This window comes from Cornus florida, unplaced genomic scaffold (genome assembly GCF_030987335.1).
Source record: "Cornus florida cultivar Cherokee Brave unplaced genomic scaffold, ASM3098733v1 CherokeeBrave_3.0.0_Hap2_Chr08, whole genome shotgun sequence".
NCBI lineage: Eukaryota > Viridiplantae > Streptophyta > Magnoliopsida > Cornales > Cornaceae > Cornus > Cornus florida.
This window is the reverse complement of record NW_026775578.1, coordinates 96,672,422-96,694,286: the sequence shown is the minus strand read 5'-3', so window position 1 is coordinate 96,694,286 and position 21,865 is coordinate 96,672,422. Positions and strand designations below refer to the sequence as shown.

The window sequence follows — 21,865 nt, the reverse complement described above, 5'->3', positions numbered from 1 at the left end:
CCAGATATCACCACCTATGTCATGAGCAAACACATGAGGTAGGAGGGTCGTAGGAAAAAAAATATTCAGCTACCCCAAGGATGTCATAATACTCTCATCATATATGAAGACCCTCCTACATTTCGCCTCAATCAATCGGGAATCAAGCATATAAATAAATTTTGGATCCGAAAGAGAAAAAAGCCATACCATAACATACCAGTAGGGAATTCACTTCCCAAAAGAATATTCTTGATTTAAGCTGAAAATTGTATCATCCACTTCACATTCTTATCTATTGTTAGTGTTGGCACCAGAAATTGGCAGTCATCTCAGTGATGGTGTGAATGAATTAAATAGCGACAAGTGGCCTTGACATGGCGGCAAAAGAAGGCCACTTTAGAGACACTGTGAAGAAATAAAATGGATTGCACTTGGGGCTACTATAATTATGGAGAAGTTGACAAAGAAGTTATATTTAAGGAGTGTGAAGTTGACTTATTCAAATAAGTACAAAGAACCCAGGATACTATTGTGAGTCAATAACTAAAGACCTAAGCAAAAGGGCGTCAAACATAAAGGATAACATGTGTCACACAAGGAACAAATTTGGCTACAATTTGTTTGCCTAATTTAATTTCAGAAAGGAAAGAATCAAGGCAGGAGAGATTTTCTAGCAAAAAGTTACGAAAATAAGTTGAGACAAAATTCTATAAATAGGAAAGTTTGTAATATTTCCAAACCGTCCAGCATCACCCACAAAAACATGAATTTCATATTCAATTGACTCAATGTCATTTTATCAAATCTTTATTTCTTTTGTCCAATGGCAATTTTCATTCAAAGAATCTAAGTTTCAGTAACTTACTTTTCTTTTCAATGCTTTAATTATGCTATTTCATTTCAAAATGTTTGTTTTATTCAAGTGAATTAAATGGCAATCTTTGATCAGATTTCTGTCATCTAAATTCAGCCAGTTTATCTCACTTCATTATTTTCCATGCAATTTCCATTCAGCCAGTTCTTTTAAAGTCTATTTCCATTCAGTCATCTTCCTTTAAAGTCAATTTAAATTCAGCTAGTACATTTAAACTCCTTTACTTTAAATTGCATTTTTATTTCTTTTTAACACTATTATAAAAAGTCCTTGTATCAAGGTAAAAAAAGAATCCAGCTGAGAGTTCTTCCTATTCTCTCTCTTGCACAATCGCCTGAAGTCGGCTACCAAAAGAGATAGTTTGGTGTTCAATCATTTTTTAGTATATACATACTCTGGCACGCCCGTAAACTCCATCGGCCTTGTGAAGCCAAAAAACGCGCGAACATAAATGGGCATGCTCGATGGGACCCCACTTGGTGTTAAAAGAATATGTAATGCCGCGACCGAAGAACTCTAAGGCCGCAGCCACAAACGATGATCCGGAAGAAGAACATCAGCCAGCTCAGGTTGGTAACTCTACATTAGGCCTGTGGATGAACTAGCTATACAATCAAAAGTAGCAATTGTTCAAACACAGGTGTGCTCTTTGTTAGAGGCGATTTAAAGAATGAGTGCAAGTCAAAATGACCTGCACAAAATAATATCTCGGCTTTCAGCCACCATTATGAATAGGCCAGCTCAGGCTGGGAACTTTAACAATTAGGAATCGGATACTCAGCCGATTTCGTTACAATTTGTTTAGCCGGTAGTGGCTGCTGAGCTATCACAACCCTGGCCGCCTATGGTTCTACTTTAACTAAGCACGACAGCAAGTTTATCACTAAATTTGTCATCGGTTTGAGCAGAGAACCAACCGTAACCAATTATTTCAATTTTCCAGCAGCCGCCAATGACGAATCAGCATCAGCGGCCACAGGTAATTCCTTCAAACCCTTCTCGGGTACCCTTTAACCCTTTAACTCAGGGGGAAATCAGATTAGGTGGAGGGATATAAATTCACTATATTCTCATATACCACAACCTCTGACACTCGAGGGGCAGCCGATGGCTAACCAGCCAGAAGGTTGGCCAATTTATAATCAGCCACCAGCGAAAAATCAACTGCCAGTGGTAAATCAATCACAGCCAGAAGGATGACCGGTTTACAATCAGCCACCAGCAGAAAATCAGCCGTAAGTGGCACATCAGCCAAAACTTTTTAACCCGGGGGGTAACCAAGTAAAGTAGAGAGCTCTAAATCCACTATATGCTCAAGAACCACCATAGCAAAGACTCGGGGGGCAACCGATGGCTAATCAGCCAGAAGACAGTCACTAGTGGAAAATCAGTCGCCAGTGGTATATCAACGAAAACCTTTGGTACTCGGGAGGCAGTCGATGGCTAATCAGCCACTAGTGGTAAATTAAGATCGACCAGTCGTTGATCAGCCCAATCAGCCAACAACAGTCGATAAAGTTCAACTGCCTGATATTATAAAGCAAGAATATGGTAATGGTCTTAGGCGAATAGGCCGACCAATGTATAAAAAACTCTATCCAGACACATATAACTTGATAAAGTTTCCTAGATGATACAATTTCCCTAACTTTGTGACTTTCAGTGGCGAAGGAAACCATCAGTAGTAAAGCACATTGGTCGCTTCACAGTTCAATGTGGTGAGGTTGGTACAAACCCTTGGTTGAAGATGAGGCTTTTCCCAAACTCTTTGAGAAGGGCAACCTTCTCGTGGTATATTCATCTGCCACCAAATTCCATCTTTAATTGACAGCAGATAGAAGAAATATTTTTCACTCAATTTTGACTTACCAAGCCAAAATAAGCCACAAGCCACATTCGACCATCTACCATATCGGCCAAAAGGGGAGTGGATGATATTGGAAAAAAGGCAATTGATGATGACATTTTGAAATTCTCCAAAAAGCTGTCAAAAGTCACGAGGTTCAACAATGATCTTTTCATAGTAGGTAGTAATGTGATCGGCCAGGCTCCCAAAGAAAAGGTTGATGAAGGGAATCAGCCGAAGGTTGCTGAGAGTAAACCGTCAGCCACTCCAAATGCCAATGCTGTGGAAGAAATAAAAGAACAATTGAGAGAAACACAATCTGCTCTCATTCAACATGGTTGCTACCCTCAGTGGAAGTTATCAACCGAGGTAAAGTTAAATTTTTTTATAAAATAAAAGTCCAAACTCGGTTTTCTAAAAGAAGTATTCAAGAAAGATTCACATCTCAACAAAGTAAAAGAATTGTAGGATCAAGTCGGCCAAATTACCAGAATGCTTGGCCGAGAGTGATAACTAATCCTCAGCCAAAACCGTCATTGGCTGAAAGAATTCTTTTAGCTTGTCGTCCTCAACCTAATTTCAGGAAAAGAAAGCGGGGATGGCAATGAAAAAAGGTTAAGTTGAAGAGAAATTTGTGGAAGAAAATAGATCGACCATGTAGTGCAAAATTTTACGTGGCCGATGCAGTGCTAGACGACGAGAATCATGTTCTGTTAAAGTTCAAAAGAACAAATAAAATGGGGCGACCAGCATCGGCCACTATGACAAGAAGTCTGGCTAATGATAACTTAAAAACGATAGCCAGAAAGGTATTTTGGCTAAGTATAAAACTTCCTCGACCAGTTGCTAAAGTGCCAAATAAAGAATCAAGGAAGAGTCAGGCCATGATGGCCGCTTACATTCTGAAAGCTTACTTGGGCGAGAACAAATCGGCCACAAAAAAAATACTATTCTTGGTATTTTCAGCTGATATATAGCTTAAATTATTAAAGAAAATGAACGTTCAGAAACTTTGGATAAGGTGCTTTCAGAAGCTCCATGGAAGTATAAAAATTCAAGAGGATCAGCCACCAGAGAAGCTCCGGCAGAATTTTGTTCTTCTAATAGAGAAGCCAATTAGATCGGCCCAAATGACATTACATAACAACTTGATCCTGGTCGATCACGATCATGCCTTACTAGAAAAGTTAAGAAACTTCAATGATGAGGTCTATCATGGGTTTATAAATGGTTGATACCTTGAAGGGTATCAACCAGCTTTGTGGGAATAATGGAAGAACTAGGATCAGCCAATTCTAGCTGACGCAAAATAAAAACCAACTTAGAGGTGATCCGGAAGAAATAAAGTTTAGAAACTCGTTGGCTGCCATTTTCTTCCATGTGATTTTCAATACACTTTAAAATTCCAAAAATCTTATCGGCTTGGGTGGCCGATAAGACATTCGAAATTTTGGGGGCATTTGTTTGCACCAAAAATTGGCAGTCATCTAAGCGGTGACGTGAATGAATTAAATAGCGACAAATGGCCCTGACATGGCACCAAAAGAAGGCCACTTTGGAGACAATGTGAAGAAATAAGATGGATTGCACTTAGGGCTACTATAATTATGGAGAAGTTGACAAAGAAGTTGCTATATTTAAGGAGTGTGAAGTTGACTTATTCAAATAAGGTAATAATGCGTTAGCAAGAGAAGTACAAAGGACCCAGGAAACTGTTGTGAGTCAATAACTAAAGACCTAAGCAAGAGGGAGTCAAAGTTAAAGGATGACATGTGTCACGCAAGGAGCAAATTTGGCCACAATTTATTGGCCTAATTTAATTTCAAAAAGGAAGAAATCAAGGCAAGAGAGATTTTCTAGCATAAATAAGAAAGTTTATAATCTTTCCAAACCGTCCAGCACCACTCACAAAACCATGAATTTCATAATCAATTGATTCAACGTCATTTTATCAAATCTTTATTTCGTCTAGCAATTTTCATTCAAAGAATCTAAGTTCCAGAAACTTACTTTTCTTTTGCAATACTTTAATTATTCTATTTCATTTCAAAATGTTTGTTTTATTCAATTGAATTAAATAGCAATCTTTGATCAGATTTCTGTCATCTAAATTCAGCCAGTTTATCTCATTTCATTATTTTCCATGCAATTTCCATTCGGCCAATTCTTTTAAAGTTTATTTTCATTCAGCCATCTTCCTTTAAAGTCAATTTCAATTCAGCCAGTACATTTAAATTACTTTACTTTAAATTGCATTTTTATTTCTTTTCAACACTATTATAAAAAGTCATTGCAACAAGGCAAAAAAAGAATCCAGCCGTGAGTTCTCATATTCTCTCTCTTGCACAATCGCCTAAAGTCAGCCACCAAAAGAAATATAGTTTGGTGTTCAATCATTTTTGAGTATATACATACTCTGGCACGCCCACAAACTCCATCAGCCTTGTGAAGCCCAAAAAAACGCGCTAACAGTTAGCAATCTAGGTTGTTTTTACAACTCATGTATGGGTCATAACTGAACAAGATGATTATGTACTAATAAGTTGAGCTGCTCAATTTACATTAGACTACTTAACCTTTGCAGCCACGAGGCATTACATGACGCAAACTCCTCCCAACCATTAAGTATAAGCAGACAAGGACCTCGAGCTCAAATGACAAGTACAACTACTGCAAATAAGAAGAAACTAAAAGAAAGCACTATTCAATAGTCAAAGTGGGCATACCACATTTGGCTGGGGCGATTCAGTTGTAAAAGATGCATTATTATAGGAGAAAATGACACAATAAAACTTGGCAATTGCATAATTAACCCAATGATGTGATGAAGCAAAAGCTGGAGTCAACTTTCCATAAGTAGAAATTTTAAGAGTTCATTTTCATTCTTCGGCTGAGAACCACGACGTTTCTTCCCTTCATGTTAAGAAAGAAGATGTCAACATAGTAGTAAAGACAAGAAAGAGTAGACAACTACACCATTCAAGGGATCGAAGCCACTACAAATATAACAAAAACTCTAATTTCCTCATCAGAATTTCATCGTCCAATGTACATGAATATGACCCTCTTCCAAATTAAATATAATGTAAACAGAAACATCAGATGTGAACCCTCCTATAAACCATACCTCTCACAGCAAGTACGACTCAACAACAGTCCGGCCGAACTTCTCCTGAACGTCTTTCGGAGTTTCGATCTGGAAAACGTGAAGACAGAATCAGTACATATTGAAAATTTGGAGTTTAACCAAAATGAAAGGAAAACAAAATTTTTTATGGCCTACTTACCGCATTCAGAGCCTTAAAAAGAGCTTTAACTGTATTATGTGGATTCCTGGAGCCAATAACCTACCAAGTCAATTGAGGTTAGAACAAGAGCAGATTTTCAGTACCACCCTTGCAATACAGAATGAATTTAGCATATTACCTTAGACTTGACATTCTTGAAGCCAGCCAAATTTAAAATGGTTTCGACAGTTTTGCCAGCTTTCATACCCGTTGTAGTACGGGCAGGCCAGAGATACACCTGCAAGATACATGAATTCAAAGTTAAGCCATTTTGGCAGGTAAATAAAAGAAAAGGGGGAAAGGAATTTAGAAGAAACCACCAAATGGGTTGAAAACCTTGGTTTTCTTATATGTTGTTTGTACTGCATGTGCAATTGTATGCTCCTCGTGCCGTTCTACATAATGAAGATTCTGAAAGCATTTCTCATATGCCTGTTCAATGTAAAATCAATCAGTAAACGACACAAAACATCAACATGCAGTGATGCATCTAAAATTGAAACTTTTAATGAATTGCAAATACAGCTTATACATAAGGAACTTTAATTAAACTTATTCAATTGAAATTTTCAACAAACTGTTAGGTCTCTAACCCGTCCAACCCTCTCAGCACCCTCAGTTAATGGGGACAAACACTGGGACATTAAAACAGAAGTATTTGGAGGGTTATAGGAATTTTCAATTGCACTCGGTCAGAGAAACTGTCCAAAGTGTAAGAAAATTTAACAAATATACTGACTTATCATAGACAATTCTGTATGCTTTTTAAACCAGTTTCCAGAAAGATATTAGTCCTATCCTTACCTGCTATTTTGGCAACTTAACGTTGTTTAAACAAAAGATCACCGCAAGTACAAAATTACCTTTCTATACATTAAAAACATTATTATTGAATATCCAAACTCACAAATGCTACCAGCTGCATAGTTAATCCTCTTAAGATGGCTAAGTTATGGACGACATGCTGCTACTGTAGTTCCTTGGGTCCGTAGGACTCCTTATTGGCTTCTGCCTTTGTGTTGTTTGCGGGATGCGTGCCTCTCTTGAATGCTTTATAATACATTTTTACTTATAAAAAATAAAATAAAAAAATGCTGCTACTGTAGATTATTAAGCAGATAGTTGCTGCCCACTTGGCAAAAGCATAAATCAGTTTTCTTCCAGAACCCAAAAAGAAAATAACTAAACTCATGCATGTTGAATATGATAGCTCAAATGCAAATGACACTTTCACCTTTCTCTAGATATTTTGAAATAAAAAATCAATAAGACTTGAAAAAAAAAAAAGGTATGAAAGAAAGGTGGCAATAAAGTTACAACTCACGCGTTTAGATCAATTAGTTCTCATTCTCTCTTTCCCTCCAAGTGAGTTTGATCCTAAGAAACTAGTTTTGCTTTCTGTGAAAGAACATGGGGCAACCAAGAAACATCTCCAAAAAGTCAACATAGATAAGGTGTGGATATAGATATGGAGAGACCACACAAATTATTAAAAATGGACGAATTCCTGATCCATGTTTGGACCTCAGAGGCAGTACCAATGAAGGAAAATCAAGAAGGTAAGTGAAAGTTAGCTGAGACGCTTTGGTCACGGAGGATATGGCTCAGGATAATTACATAAATGAGAGACAAGACGATAAAATGTTGGCCACGATGAGATGTGAATTCCTCTAGCATAGCAGGGATGTATAAAATGAATCTTGTTGACTAAAATATTTCCAAAAAGCATCGAGTATGACTATAAAAATAAAAGAAGTAGAAGACGTATTCAATATTTGACTAACTTGAGAGGTCATACTTGGAACGCTTAAGCAAACATTAAAATATGAAGTCAGGGTGTCATAAATCAGTTGTTTCATTCTCATGAGACTAACTGCTGCACACCTGTCTTGCTAAAACAACAGTGGGTGATAAACAGACCAAAAAGAATTAATTTTGCACTATCTTTACTAATATGAAGAAAGCAAATTACGGTAACTGTGATTAGAGCATTGTAACTCAAGGTTCTGATATTTCAAAGTGCGCAAGGTTCAATTAGAGTTGAACAGGGTTTTTTAAACTTGATCAATCTATTTGAGAAATTTTAGGATCAAAACTCTAATTTTGAAAAACAAGTTTAAAACATATTTAAGCCATGACACAATATCCTAACAGTTTCCAAAAAACTATTTTTGAAGATTTTTAACATGAAAGAGCCAACATGCTGAAACATATTCACAACATTAAGAACAGATATAGATTACTAGAAATTGTCATTAAATGATTGAAGAGATGAATAAAAAAAGGGTTAGCCTTGTGCACGAGGCTCCCACCATTGCGAGAGTCTGGGGAGGGTCAGATGTATGTAGCCTAACCTCTGCATGTGGAGAATCTTTTTCCTTGATTGGAATTCATGACCTCCAAGCCACAATGGACCAACCTCACCATTGTGCCAAGGCCCACCCTCATTGAAGAGATGAATCTTTAATCATATTCAATATAGATAACAATTAACAATACATGTAGGAGTCAGTTGATTCAAATTAAAGGTGACAATAAACTAAAGGAAGACCAATAGAATAGAAGGCCAAATGGTGAGAGAAGAGACAACGAAAGATTTCCCTTGACTAGCAAACTGGTTCAAGCAGCCAATGCTTATTTGCTTGGATTTAAATCTTTATTAAATTAAAAATATATATATATTATGTTTTATTCGCCAACAAATGCCCTACGCCTTGGCATATGTAATATACTGATAAGTTAATCTGATTAAGCAAGTTTACCAGGCGAAGAACACAAATAAGATCACTGCTAATCATGGAACAAAATTATGTTCCATAAATTCACTGTTTCATTTGTTTCCATAAATTCACTGAACAGGAAGTTTCTTCCATGGGAATGGCATGTCTTGAACAGCATATCTGCATGCGGACGTAAGGCTGCTTACTCCCCAGACCCCGCAATGACGGGAGTCTCGTGCACTGGGTTTGCCCATGCTCCTTTGATGGGCAACTTTCCAGAAGATCTTCAAGGTAGATATTCTCCTCTTCTCAGAAAGACCATACTCTTTTTTGGTCAGGTGACACAGAAGGGAGAGTTGGACAATATGGGGAAACTTTAAGGCTGCTCGTGTTCCAGAGGGAAAAAAGGTAAGAATCACCAGCATGCATCTCACCGGGGATGCCAAACTCTGGTGGAGAAGACGGATGGAGGATTATGCTAATGCTGGCCAGCCATCCTAAGATTGAAAGATGGGAAGCTTTAAAGAAAGAATTGAAGGATCAATTCTTTCCTTGCAAGACAGCATTTCCTAAGCTATTGAGGCTAGGCCTGTAAATGATGTGTTGACAAATCTTGAATGGATTAGATTATTATCATAAGCTGAACCGTAGATAGGCTCACCAGAGCCTAAATGATGTTTCAAGAATACATAAAGTTCATGAAAAATTCAAAGCACCAATGATACCTTCTGAAGGGCAATTGGGACCGCGGGGCCTCTTGCTTTTGCAAAGCCAATAACACCATGATAGTTCCCACAAGCTAACATAGCACTGTACTTGACCACTTGGCCCCCCTATAGGAAAATAAGATCTAAATTAAATTGCAAAAATGTTCATCTAAGATATTTCAAATTAGCGGCAACAGTACCTTTGTAACTTTACAAGTCCGATTAACATCAATTAGTCGTACATCAAAGCCCTGCCATCATCACGACAATAGAGTTAAAGTTTAAAAAGCATGGAAGAACATCCAACTACATATTCACACGTAGAGAGAAAATAAAATGTAAAAGAAAATGTTAAAAATGCACATAGCCAACAACAAACATGCAAAAGAAGATGGACATGAGACAGACAGAATTAAAAATTACATAGATGGTGGCACTCAGCATGGTTATATAATAGAGAAAAATGTGAATTTACAATAAACAGAGAAATTCATCTTATTCAAGGTAGCATTTGGGAGAGCTTTCTGAAGCCTCAAAAAGTCCTTGTAAACTTCAAAATTCGTTTAACAGAAAAAGAGTGATATTTGGTTATGCATACTGGAAGGACTCATCATTATGTGAGCTAACAATTATATCCTATATTAAAATATCCTAAACCAGTTATAAGAGGAGCCTCCTGTCATTCTGTTATGAAAAAAAAAAAAAAAAAAGTAAATATACTTCTAAGGTAAACTCCTCATATTTTTCTCTCCCTTAATACAATTGAGTTCTTGTTGTTTCTTCTTCTTCTTTTTATTTTTTATTTTTTATTTTATTATTTATTTATTTATTTATTTTGATAAGTAAGTTCTTGTTGTTTCTCTTCCATTTCATCCAGGTTTTTCCTATTTTCTGCACCAAATCTAGTATCAAAGTAACATCGACGTGTCAATGCATGAGAGATGTGGAGGGAAAGAACAGCAAGCCCAAGAAGTAGAGATGATTAGACCTACTATGCATGTTGGTGATTTGTCACTTTCCGCCTCTAGTTGATCTCGCCATACTTGATCTGATTGATATGGAGGGGGCTGATGATTGTTTTAGTAGAAATATAAAATAAAAAAAGAGAAAGGAGAGAATTGTGTAAAGGCTTGAATGGGATAAATCACTCTTCCATAGCTCTAGTATTTATAGATAAAAGAGCACATGCTCATATTACAAGAAAGGAAATTAAATCAAATTTTCAATTCTTGTGAATGGTTCTCCCGCTGGTTTCGTTGGCTGCAGTCGGGGTATAAGACAAGGTGATCCTTTGTCGTCTTTCCTTTTTCTTATTGTTATGGAGGGCTTAAGCAGACTTATGTGCAGGGCAGAGGATCTTGGTCTTATTAAGGGCTTCAGGGTGGCTAGAGATCTAGTCCATCAGATGGAGATCTCTCATTTACTTTTTGTACACGATACCCTGGTTTTCTGTGATGCTAATGTGTCTCAACTCCGATATTTGAGGTGCATCCTGGCTTGTTTTCAAGCAGTTTCCGGGCTAAAGGTAAACGTGGCTAAGAGTGTGCTTGTCCCAGTAGGGAATGTTCAGGATATTTCTTCTTTAGCTGCAATTCTTGGATGCAAGGTGAGTTCTTTTCGTATTCCTTATTTGGGTTTGCCCCTAGGTCTCCTCAAGGATAGTGGGGAGTTGGGATTCAGTGATTGACAAGTATGCGAAAAGATTCGCAGGATGGAAGAAGCAATACTTGTTTAAGAGGGGTAAAGTTACTCTTATTAAGAGTACATTATCGAGCCTCCCCACTTATTTTCTATCTATGTTCCAAATCCCATGCTCCGTTGCGGATAGGATTGAAAAAATTCAAAGGGACTTCCTATAGGGAGGAAGGGGTGACGAGTTCAAGTATCACCTTGTCAGATGGGAGCAAGTTTGCAAGCCTATGAAGTTGGGTGGTTTTGGCATTAGACGATTAGTTCCTTTTAATCAAGCTCTCCTGGGTAAATGGTTATGGAGATATGGGAGGGAAAGACATCGTCCTTGGCATAGGTTAGTCTCTTGTCAGTTTGGGGAAAAGGTTGGTAGCTGGTCTACACGTCCGGTTTCTCTTGTGGGAGGAGTTGGGATGTGGAAATCCATTCGGAAGGGATGGGATGCCTTTTCTGTTCATATCAGATTCAAAGTTCGTGATGGAAGTCGCGTTTGTTCTTGGGAAGATCTTTGGTGTGGTGATCAGCCATTATCTCGTACATTTCCTAGATTATTCAGTATTGCAGTTGATAAAAACGCCTACATAGCTGACTGTTATCGGCTTGATAGTAGTGGGATTACATGGGATGTGCACTTTCGGCGTTCTTTTCAGGATTGGGAGTTGAACGAGGTATGCGTTTTTCTGGATCATTTGTATCAGCAAGAGGGAGTTGGCAGAGGTTATGATGATTTGACATGGGTTCCCTTTTCCCACGGTCATTTCGAAATAAGATCTTTGTTCTTATGTCTGTCTAATTTTGATAACCGTGACTTCCCGTGGAAGACCCTATGGCAATCCATGGCTTCAACTAGGGTGGCTTTCTTTGTCTGGACGTTTGGGATAAGATTCTGACAATTGATAACCTGAGGAAAAGGGGTAATTGTTTTGCTAATTGGTGTTGCCTATGCAAGAAAGATAGGGAGTTAGTTGATCACCTCCTTATGCATTGCCCTGTGGCGCATAACTGTTGGAATCTTATTCTTGGGTTGTTCGGCATGCGTTAGGTAATGCCACGATCTACTAAGGATTTGATTCATGTCTGGAGAGGATGTCGTGTGAGAAGGGATGTACGCGATTTCTGGAGAATTGTTCCACATTGTGTATGGTTGTGCATTTGGAACGAGAGAAATAGTAGAATGTTCGAAGTGAATGAGTCGTAAACAACGAACAATGTCTCCTCAGACCATTTCCCTTCACATGTTTAAAACATGTAGATGGAAGAATCAACAATGTCTCCTCAGACCATTCCCCTTCATACATATGTTTAAACAATGTAGATGGAAGAATCAACAATGTCTCATCAGACCATAAAAAAGAAACAACTATATCTCCTCAGACCATTTCTAAATGGGTGGTGCCAAACTCGCAACGCCTTCATTGACGTTGGACCACCCTGCCTATACAACACCTCCCGGATGGGCGATGTCACCTTAGACAATTCCCGAATGGGTGGTGCCGAACTTGAAATGCCCTCATTGCAGTCAGACCACCCTGGCTCTGCTACCAAGTAGAAATATATATAAATAAAAAAATAAAAAAGAGAGAAATGAGATAATTGTGTAAAGGTTTGAATGAGATAAATCACTCATTCATAACTCTAGTATTTATAGATAAAAGAGCACATGCTCATATTACAAGAAAGAAAATTAAATCAAATCTAAATTAAATCAAAGCATATTCTATAACATAATCAAATCTCTGCTAATATGGCAAGTCATTCCATAAATCGTGGCTATCATATTTGCTAACAGTTTTTGATATGTCCTAGATTGTAGAACAAGCCCTTCACGAATGTAAAAGGTGTGAGATTATTCAAATTCTCAAGCAATGAAACTGTGTAGCCTCAAAGAAAGAGATCCTTCATCTAGAGCCTCAATTCTTGGATTGATTCCCATCTCCTTGCTAAGTCTACGGGCTTTATACCGCTCATGAGAGTGACAGACCACCCAATTGCTCAATGACCAAGAATTAGCAATTAACGCGGGAAGGAACTTATCTCCTACCTAATGCAATTGACTGACCCGCCATCTCGTCATCCATGTAAAGATGTTCAAACCCGTTCTCTCGCTGTAAAGGCGCCCTTCCCTCCTACTAGCACTACTAGGCCCAAGGGGGATATTTTTTTATGCTATTTGCTATGCCGTTTATTCTTCTCCAAACAGGGTAAGAGAGTCTCATGGGGTGGTGATCAACAAGGGAACTACTCCAAGCAAGTCTGGTTGCATATTAGGAATTCAATAAGGAGGATAGGGAAAAAGTTGGTGTAAGGACAAGAGGGGTTCCAGGGGATCAAGGCAAGAAAGACTATAGAGGAGAAGTGGCAGAACTACACGAAGAAGACAAACATTGTAATTGTAACACAATAGCTCATAATACAATGCCCGGAAGATCTACTCGTACTTCTTTTCCTGAATTGGTTGAGTGCATCAAAAGTGACCACCTCTGAAACACGGGATCAAAATCATACATATCAAATACCACTTAGTCAACTTGGAGAGAGTTTGTGCCCTTATTTCAAAGGGAGGTTTGGGGATTTGAAGGCTGGACATGTTCAATAAGGCTTTGTCAGGTAAATGGCTTTGGAGATTTGGGGGTGAAAAGACAAAATTATGGAAGCGTGTCATATCTTGTAGATTCGGGGAGGGAGATGGAGGGTGGATTTCTAGGGAGACGAGAATTCCAGCGAGCATGGGATCTTGGAAATTTATTCGGAAGGGCTGGAATGAGTTCTTTAACCGTATCTGGTTCAAAGTTAAGAGCGGAAGGCATGTCAAATTTTGGGAGGACCGATGGTGCGGGGACTTTTGTGTTATCTCGTAGATTTCCTAGCCTCTTCAGGATTTCTGTGAACAAGTATGCAGTAGTTGCTGACTGTTATCAGCTTGATAATGGAAGGGTGACTTGGGATGTACAATTTCGCAAACAGTTCCATGATTGGGAGCTTACGGATGTTTCAGACTTCCTTGCCTTGATTTACAACCAGGTGGTGGAGGGTGTGGGTATGGATATGATGGTGTGGGAGGGATCCTTAATAGGGGAGTTTGAGGTTAGATCCTTTTATCAAAGTCTTATGGAGATCCCTGGCCCCTGTTTCCCTTGGAGAGCTGTTAGGAAGACGAAAGCACCCTTGAAGGTTGCTTTTTTTACATGGTCTGCTGCCCTTGGGAGTATCCTCACTCTCGACAACCTCTAAAGGAGACTTCAGGTTGTGGTGAACTGGTGTTACATGTGTAAGAGATCGGGGGAATCTGTGAATCACCTTTTACTTCACTGTCCTGTGGTGAGGGATATTTGGGCTATGTTCTTAGTTGCTTTTGGTGTGGCTTAGGTGTTTCCTCAGTCAATAGTTGATTTTTTAGAGGCTTGGAAAGGGTGTACAGTGGAGAGCCAAGTTAGAGATGCTTGGAGGGCCATCCCCCTTTGTATTTGGTGGGGCTTGTGGCTTGAGAGAAATATGAGATCCTTTGAAGGGGTGATATCTCCCATTTGGTCTCTCAAATATAAACTTTCTTCTTTATTCTTTTAGGTTAATGGGCGAAATTGTATATCTATAGATAGTCTTTTGAAGTTTGTGGATAGCTTAAAGATGTAGTGTCGCTATTTAGGCGGCTTCTTGTTCTTTGGGAGCGCTCCCCTTTTAAGCGCCTTTGATGAATTTTTACTTATCAAAAAATAAAAATAAAAATCATACAAATCATAAACTGAGGTCATGGACACAGGGAACAAGGGTGGATAGAAATCCAATTGATATAAATACGCAACCAAAGGGACAAGAAAGAATTGATCAAAGACAGGCTTGCAAGTGGGAGTTGAAGCTTTTTTTTTATGGTAGATAGTCTTTAATTTTTTTTTTTTTTATAAGTAAAAGTATATTAAAAAGCGTTGGGAACGCGTCTAGAAAGCCAGACAAAGGCCGAAGCCAAAGAAAGAGTCCTAAGGACCCAAAGAACCCAAAAAATCCATTATTTCATCAATAGATGTACAATTTCTCCCCATCACCTAACTAAAAAGAGAACTAATAATAGAAAATTTCAATGCCCCAATGGGAGATTCTTCCTCATCAAAAGATCTTCGATTCCACTCTTTCCAAATGCACCACCAAACACATAGAGGGGTCGCCTTCTAAACCTCACGGGCATGGGCCCCCACACTATAGCCTCTCCAACTATCAATCAAATCCCTTGAAGACCGAGGCATAACCCAAAAAATACCGAACAGACCAAAAATAAGGCTCCAGCATTCATGAGCCACAAGGCAATGTAAAAGAAGATAATTCACGGACTCTCCATCATTTTTACACAGACAACACCAATTGACTGTGATTTATCTTCTCTTTCTCAGATTGTCTAACATGAGAATCTTGCCCAAAACTGAAATCCAAACAAAAAAGGCCACCCTAAGAGGAGCCTTCGATAGCCAAACTGTCTTCCATAGGAAAGTAGATCCATGAAACCCAGAAAGACATAGAAAGAAGGAACGAACCTCGAACTTCGCCTGAGGAGAAGGCACCCAAACCAATGAATCCAAATCTGTACCATCCACCTCCTGTCTATACAAAAGATCCAGTAGAGCAGAAACAACGTCCAGCTCCCAATCCTGAAAAGCTTGCCGAAATCGCACGTACCAAGTAAGCCTACCGCTATCAAGCCGATATCACACTGCTACAAAAACATGTCTATCAACAGGGATCCTGAAAAGTCTTGGGAACAGACAAGACAACAGGCGATCACCACACCAAACATCCTCCCAAAACTGGACGTCCCTACCCTCTCAAACTCCAAATCCAATATGCTTGGAGAACTTATCCCAGCCCTTTTGAATAAATTTCCACACCCCTACACCAAAAGCAGATCAAACTGGTCCCAAGAACCAACCCCTTTCTATCCTCCCCAAAACAGCATTAAATGACTCTCCTCCACAAACGGTGTCTTTCGCAACCAAATCTCCACAACCACTTACCAAGAACTCAAGAAGCGCCCTGGTGAAGGGAGCCAACCTCCTAAACCCAAGACAACCCAACTGCAAAGACCTGCAAACATGCTCCCATCGGACAAGATGGTACTTGAATTCCTCCCCCCGGCCGCCCCAAAGGAAGTTCCTTTCAAGTTTCTCGAGTCTACAAGCAATAGAAGAAGAAATCTGGAATAGTGAAAGAGAATAAGTTGGAAGGCTCGACAACGTGCTCTATACCAAGTTAACCATCCCACCCTTCAAAAGATAACTACTTCTTCCACCCAGCCAATCTTCTCTCAAATCGCTCGATCACCCGATCACAACGTCCCCCTCCTTGATGAAGCACCCAAAGGCAAACCCAGATAAGATATAGTGAAGGAACTCATCCGACACCCTAGAACCGAAGCAAGAGAAGCCACCTCCTGAACTTCCCCCCACTGGAACAAGCACACTCTTTCCCACATTGACTTTCAAACTTGAGACCGCCTAAAAGCAATTAAGACACCTCTGCTTCACAGAAGACCAAAGTATCATCCGCGAATAGCAAATGAGTCCTCTAACTACTGAGTGGACCATACGCTTCTCCACGCCCAAAAAAAAGAGCAAACTGAAGATTTTTAGCTCATATAGGCCTTGTACGTAAGGCATTCCACTTGCTCCTTTGACCACATAGCAGAATATGGCACTTTGCACGCCTTTCACTCATTCTGCCATTCATCCCCATTTCCTCCAGTTCAAAGATTTAGGCTCCTTGCCTCCACTAGAGGTGAAAAAGAGGTTTCGAGAATCTATCCCACCCCCGCTGACTCCTTACTCTATAAGAAGGGTGCTTTAGCATATGAGTCAGTCACCCAAGCAAGGAATCTTTACAGCCCCACATTCCATGCTGGTTGATCTGCCTTGAAAGACTTCCCGAATGTAACCAAGGAAAGGGATAACCAGTATCGGTAGTTCCATCCCACACTCCATGAAACAAGGCCCTAATCTCCTCTCTTCATTTCCTTTTGTCTTTGCATACCCCTTAGGGCTGGTGTAGAGTTCTCACTCTAAGCACATTGACTAAATCCCTTTTATTAAAGCCTTATCTTGACGACTCAACTCATTCTAATGTCGTACGTCCCCACCCTTCTTGCCCCCTTCTTTCCCTTTGTCTAAAGCCTATTGCCCTTCCAGATTAGAAGAGGTAGGTTTGCCTTTCACCTGGAGAAAAAAATTTGAGTGGAACTCTACTTGAGAGATTGCGAAGTGCCTTGATTGTGGAAGATAGGAGTGAAAGAGCGGTTGAAGCCGCCATGTGAACAAGAGGCCGCCAAATAGGAGATAAGGAGTGTTCAGAAGCAGAAGTTACAACATTAGAAAGAAAGACCAGATTTAGCACCGAGTTTGATAGAGACAAGGTAAGCAAGAAGTCTTGCATCTGGTATATCGACTAAAATCCTTTCAGAACTTTCACTTTAGTTTAGCTTATCCTGTCACGGGCTTCACCAAGTTCCAATTCTTCAAGGTCAAGAAAGCAATCCAGCCAATCATTCCTTGTCACACCTAATTATTAGTACCGGTCTTAGTATTTTTATTACTGTTGGTATCAATCTCGATCCATGCTTCAATATCGACTTTTTTTCTAAGGCAAAATTTAGAATTTTCCAATCAAAGTATTTTCTATCCGGATTTTTTCGTTGTGGAAGTTGATTTACATGGATTAGCTTCTTACCAACTGCCCATCCTACCTCCTCTACATAACGATTCCTTGGAACATTGGAAAGTGGCTTTAGGGATGAAGAATAGACCGATTTCAAGGAAGACCCCTTCTATGGATGAGTATCAATAGAGGAACTTAAACATGATGGTGGAGTTGACAATTCAAGGATTTAATATAAACAATAAACGAGTCAAGATCAAAGTTGATTTCTCTTCTAAGATAAATGCAAAAGACATTTGCATTGAAATACGAGTTTAGAAAATCTTTGCAAAAGGAAACCTAGAGCCAAAGAGAAGAAGGTCCTGTCCTAAAGCTTAAGTTAAAAGACAATAAGGTTCAAAGAGTTGAAGAACAGCATACCCGACAAGGAAAGTCAAATATAAGAACTTGGTAGCATATGAAAGCAAATATATGAGGCAGTTTTTACCCGCCGATTTTTATTTTATTTTTGATAAGTTTTACCCTCTGATTTTTACGCAATGGAGTTGTATTATAAGTGATTAATTTTGTTGAAGCGAAAGGCTATAAGGATCAAAGAGAACACCTCTAAGTTCAATTCTCTCTCCATTCAAATTGGTTTAAACAGAATGAAAGTGCCTCTGGTTTTCTCTAGTATTTGGATCTGTCCATTAGAGATGAGGATTTTTCATTCTCTCAATCTAGAAGATTCTTGACAATATGCCTTAATGGATAACAAAAGAGTATGTCGCCATGGTGTGAAGAAGCAACTATCTTAAAATGTTAACAGCACTGCCCAAAGGAAGGAATGCACTACTAAGATGGTGGAAGTCAATAAACAGATCAAACAACTGAACAAGGAACTGCTACAATTATCCAAATTCCAAACAAATGGAAGATAAAATGGTGATGCTGATAGGTGTAAAGGAGAAGGAAATCGCAAGATTCAATGACCTGAACATCACAGGTGTAAGAGCGGAATGTGCCAGAATAATCAGTTGTTTCACTTGCAGAGAGGGGAAGCACATCGAAACCGAAGAGGATAAATTTTAGAAACAATTTATAAGACTAGTCTGGTGATGAAAAAGAAAATGTGAATGCTTTGCCAATACAAGGGAGCCTTTGGTAGTACAATGAGTCATGAAAACACCCAAGATTGAAGAAGAGGATTTGAGGTGCTGCAAAATTTTCTGCACAAGTATTGAATAAGGGAAAGGAATGCACTGTCGACTTTACAACGGTGGTATAGCAAGAATATTTTAGTTGGTTGCATAAAAGTTGAAATTTTCGGCAGCTAGACATTCTAATCCTTATAAAGTGGTATGGTTTCAGAAAGGATATTAGAAACTTGTTACATCCTGTTGTTCAGTTAAATTTTCTATAGGTGATAAAGTTGATAATAGCATCAACGCTGTGACAATGGACCCATGTTGTATATTACTGGGAAGGCCATAATTGTATGATAATAATACAACCCACCTCACTAGCCTGATACATATGAGTTTAAAACTTAAAAGAGGGCACTGAAACATTAACTTTGCACCCACTCAAGTAAGAAGTCACTGTTACTCCTACAACCAGCTTGGGTAATGGATTTCTAACAGTGCAAATATTTAAAACTAAAGCAGGGAAACAGAAATTATGGAGTGCTAGATTGTAGGAGTATGCAGGTGGATTTGGCTGTAAATTTTATTGAGTATCCACCTGAAATTCACTAACTGATGGAGAATTTCATGGTCTAACTATAAAGAGAATAAATTAAACCAACAATAAAAGGAACAATTTGTGACAAGATATGAGGAAAAAAACAATAATAATTCTGAAAAGGAAGATTGAACCCATCAGGTTGACATGCTTTACTACATTCACTTACTTTCCTGTAAAGAGGTATCCTCTTTTTCTCTGTCAATGAATTTCTCTCCTCAGCAAGATCTCTGATCTCCTCCTCTAGGACTCTTCCCTTCTTTCCGAATGTATGATCCAACTGTGCCAGCTTCTCTTCAAGTTTCTTGTCAATTGCATTAAGCTTCTCTAAGAGTTTATCATCTTTCTCTTTCATGTCGTTGAACTCCTCATCATCATCGTCATCTTCATCTGGTGTAGCCTTTCCTATAATTTTCCCTTCGTCCTTTTCAAATTCATCATGTTCTTCCAAATGATCAACGGAGGGTCCTGATTGTTCGAGATTAATGACACCATAATTGTCGGGGTTACTAGGATCATAAGCTTCCTTCCACTCAATTAATCTGATTGCCCTATTCAATTTGTGTTGAAGAAGAAATTTATCCTTGCCAGTGGCTTCTTTGAGACGGTTCATGAGCTCACCAATGACCCGGTATTCTGGGCGTAACCGGAAGTGCTTTTGCTCAAATTTGTCTATTCTATTCATCCATCTAAAAGCATCATCAAGTGTCTCTGCTCACAAAACAAACAAACATACATACATACATAAAATAATAATCAATGCCCAGTTACAGAACTTACAGTGCCAAACTTGACTAGTTCTACTAATGCAAGAATTTTTCAATATATCATGAAGTTACAAAAAAACATGATAATAATTTACCAGCTTTAGTGAAGTTGTTGAGGAGCTCTCCGTGTCTCTCGAACTTCTTGTCGAATTCCTTGATTCGTTTCTGGATGGCGTCTTCAGTGAACCTCTCGTCGTCGTCGCTGCTGTCGGAGTCAGTGGGCTCTTCGCGGAGGTTGAGAGTGGCGGTGGAGATGACTTTGAGCTTCTCTTTCTCGAGTTTCTCGATGAGTGGACTCACACCCATGAAATCCTCTTCGTCCTCGGCATCAATGTCGGCTGTGTCCAAACCAGCCCTTTTCCTCTCCTCTCTCTCCTTGTGCTTTTCCCTTTCAACTTCCGCGAGAAGCTCCTCAATTGTCTCTCCGTCTGATGATTGATCATAGTAGAATCGATGATGATGGAAAGAAAACCCCAATCCCCCAAATGGAAGGAATTGATGATGATTCTGCAAATGGTTGATTTTGGGAAAGAATGGTAGATTTTGGAAACGATGATGATGAGAACAAGTTGAGTAATAGTCGGATTGTTGGGATTGTTTGAGGACGAGAAATGGTTGGGATTGTTGTAAGAGGCGAGACCATCGCACTGATCTTTTCATCATCATCATGATTATATTATATAATCAGCAATTGTAGCTTCAATTCATTTCATTGAAGAAGAGAAATACACCAAGAGTGAGTGGTTTTAGAGAGAGAGGTGCGGATACAGTAAGTGACACAGAAAGCAGCAGTCTCATTAGGGTTACGTGGTTTTCTTCTAAACCCACAGACGCCAAAACCATGGATCAAAACAAATAGACCCGCTCCACACCCGTTTCGGCCGGTGTAGCACCCAAAATAAAACCCATTTGTTAATTACATTATTTTCTCACACATGGTTTAAGAAATTTGGTACAAACAGTTCGAATCCTAATCTCCATTTTGGTTTCAATTTTTTAAGACGAAAATCAATACTCTCAATCATAGAGTAATAGCCAATTGTTTATGGAATCTCAAACCTATCCTCCATGTTGCGTCTCTCCCCCTCACATTGTTTATTCCATTATTTTTAGCGTAATAGAATGGTGAAATTATTGAAGATTGATTTTGTGCCATCTACTAATGAAAAGGAACCAATGGAACTTGCCATTGGCCCACACCTGATCGCAACTATGGCAAGTTTGAAAGGAAAGTCATATTGGAATATTAAAATGCATATGATTTCACGTAGTAATATGAAGCAAGGATCAATAGGCCAATTAAATCCCACCGATCTGGAATCTTTTATTTTAGAAATGGTGAGTCCTATAAAGACTTGCCATCTTTAAATAATGGCCCATGATTCCCTAATGATATGGAACATAGGATTACATAGAAATACTACTATACATACATGCAAACTTATGCAATTATTCAAGATAAGGCTCATCCAACCAATTAGCTTTCAATACATAGAGCTTATGCCATAATGATATTGGTAAACCAATATAAAAATGACACATGGCAAGTTCAATAGAACTTACCATGGTATGTCAATCCTTCCAAGGGATTGTTATTGTAGAGCATTTTGGAGTCGTGTATTGTCAAAATCATGAAAGGAA

The 21,865-nt window shown here is 38.9% G+C and overlaps 1 protein-coding gene across 2 annotated transcripts; it reads right to left on the bottom strand.

Moving 5' to 3' along the window:
* Positions 1-5,214: 5,214 nt before the first annotated feature.
* LOC132268295 (uncharacterized) lies at positions 5,215-21,026 on the bottom strand. Of its 2 annotated transcripts, XM_059769131.1 has the most exons (9): positions 20,320-21,026; positions 19,627-20,168; positions 9,617-9,667; positions 9,435-9,542; positions 6,326-6,421; positions 6,129-6,227; positions 5,990-6,049; positions 5,830-5,898; positions 5,215-5,615 (listed from the first exon to the last, which is right to left on the bottom strand). In XM_059769131.1, exons 1-8 carry the CDS (start codon positions 20,891-20,893, stop codon positions 5,833-5,835), a joined length of 1,596 nt encoding a protein of 531 aa, XP_059625114.1. In that variant the 5' UTR covers positions 20,894-21,026; the 3' UTR covers positions 5,215-5,615; positions 5,830-5,832. The 2 variants fall into 2 exon arrangements, with proteins under 2 accessions (XP_059625114.1, XP_059625113.1); XM_059769130.1 differs by lacking the exon at positions 5,215-5,615 and having other exon boundaries at positions 5,704-5,898.
* Between the last annotated feature and the right edge of the window lie 839 nt (positions 21,027-21,865).

What these genes read in the sequence shown, in the direction of transcription:
- LOC132268295 (XM_059769131.1), bottom strand. Translation starts at nt 20,893, where the DNA reads ATGATGATGATGAAAAGATCAGTGCGATGGTCTCGCCTCTTACAACAA. An exon ending in GGATACCTCTTTACAGGAAA is followed by an intron (nt 9,668 to 19,626) that starts GTAAGTGAATGT and finishes TGATGATGGCAG; the next exon opens with GGCTTTGATGTACGACTAAT. An exon ending in CAACATATAAGAAAACCAAG is followed by an intron (nt 6,228 to 6,325) that starts GTTTTCAACCCA and finishes TGTATCTTGCAG; the next exon opens with GTGTATCTCTGGCCTGCCCG.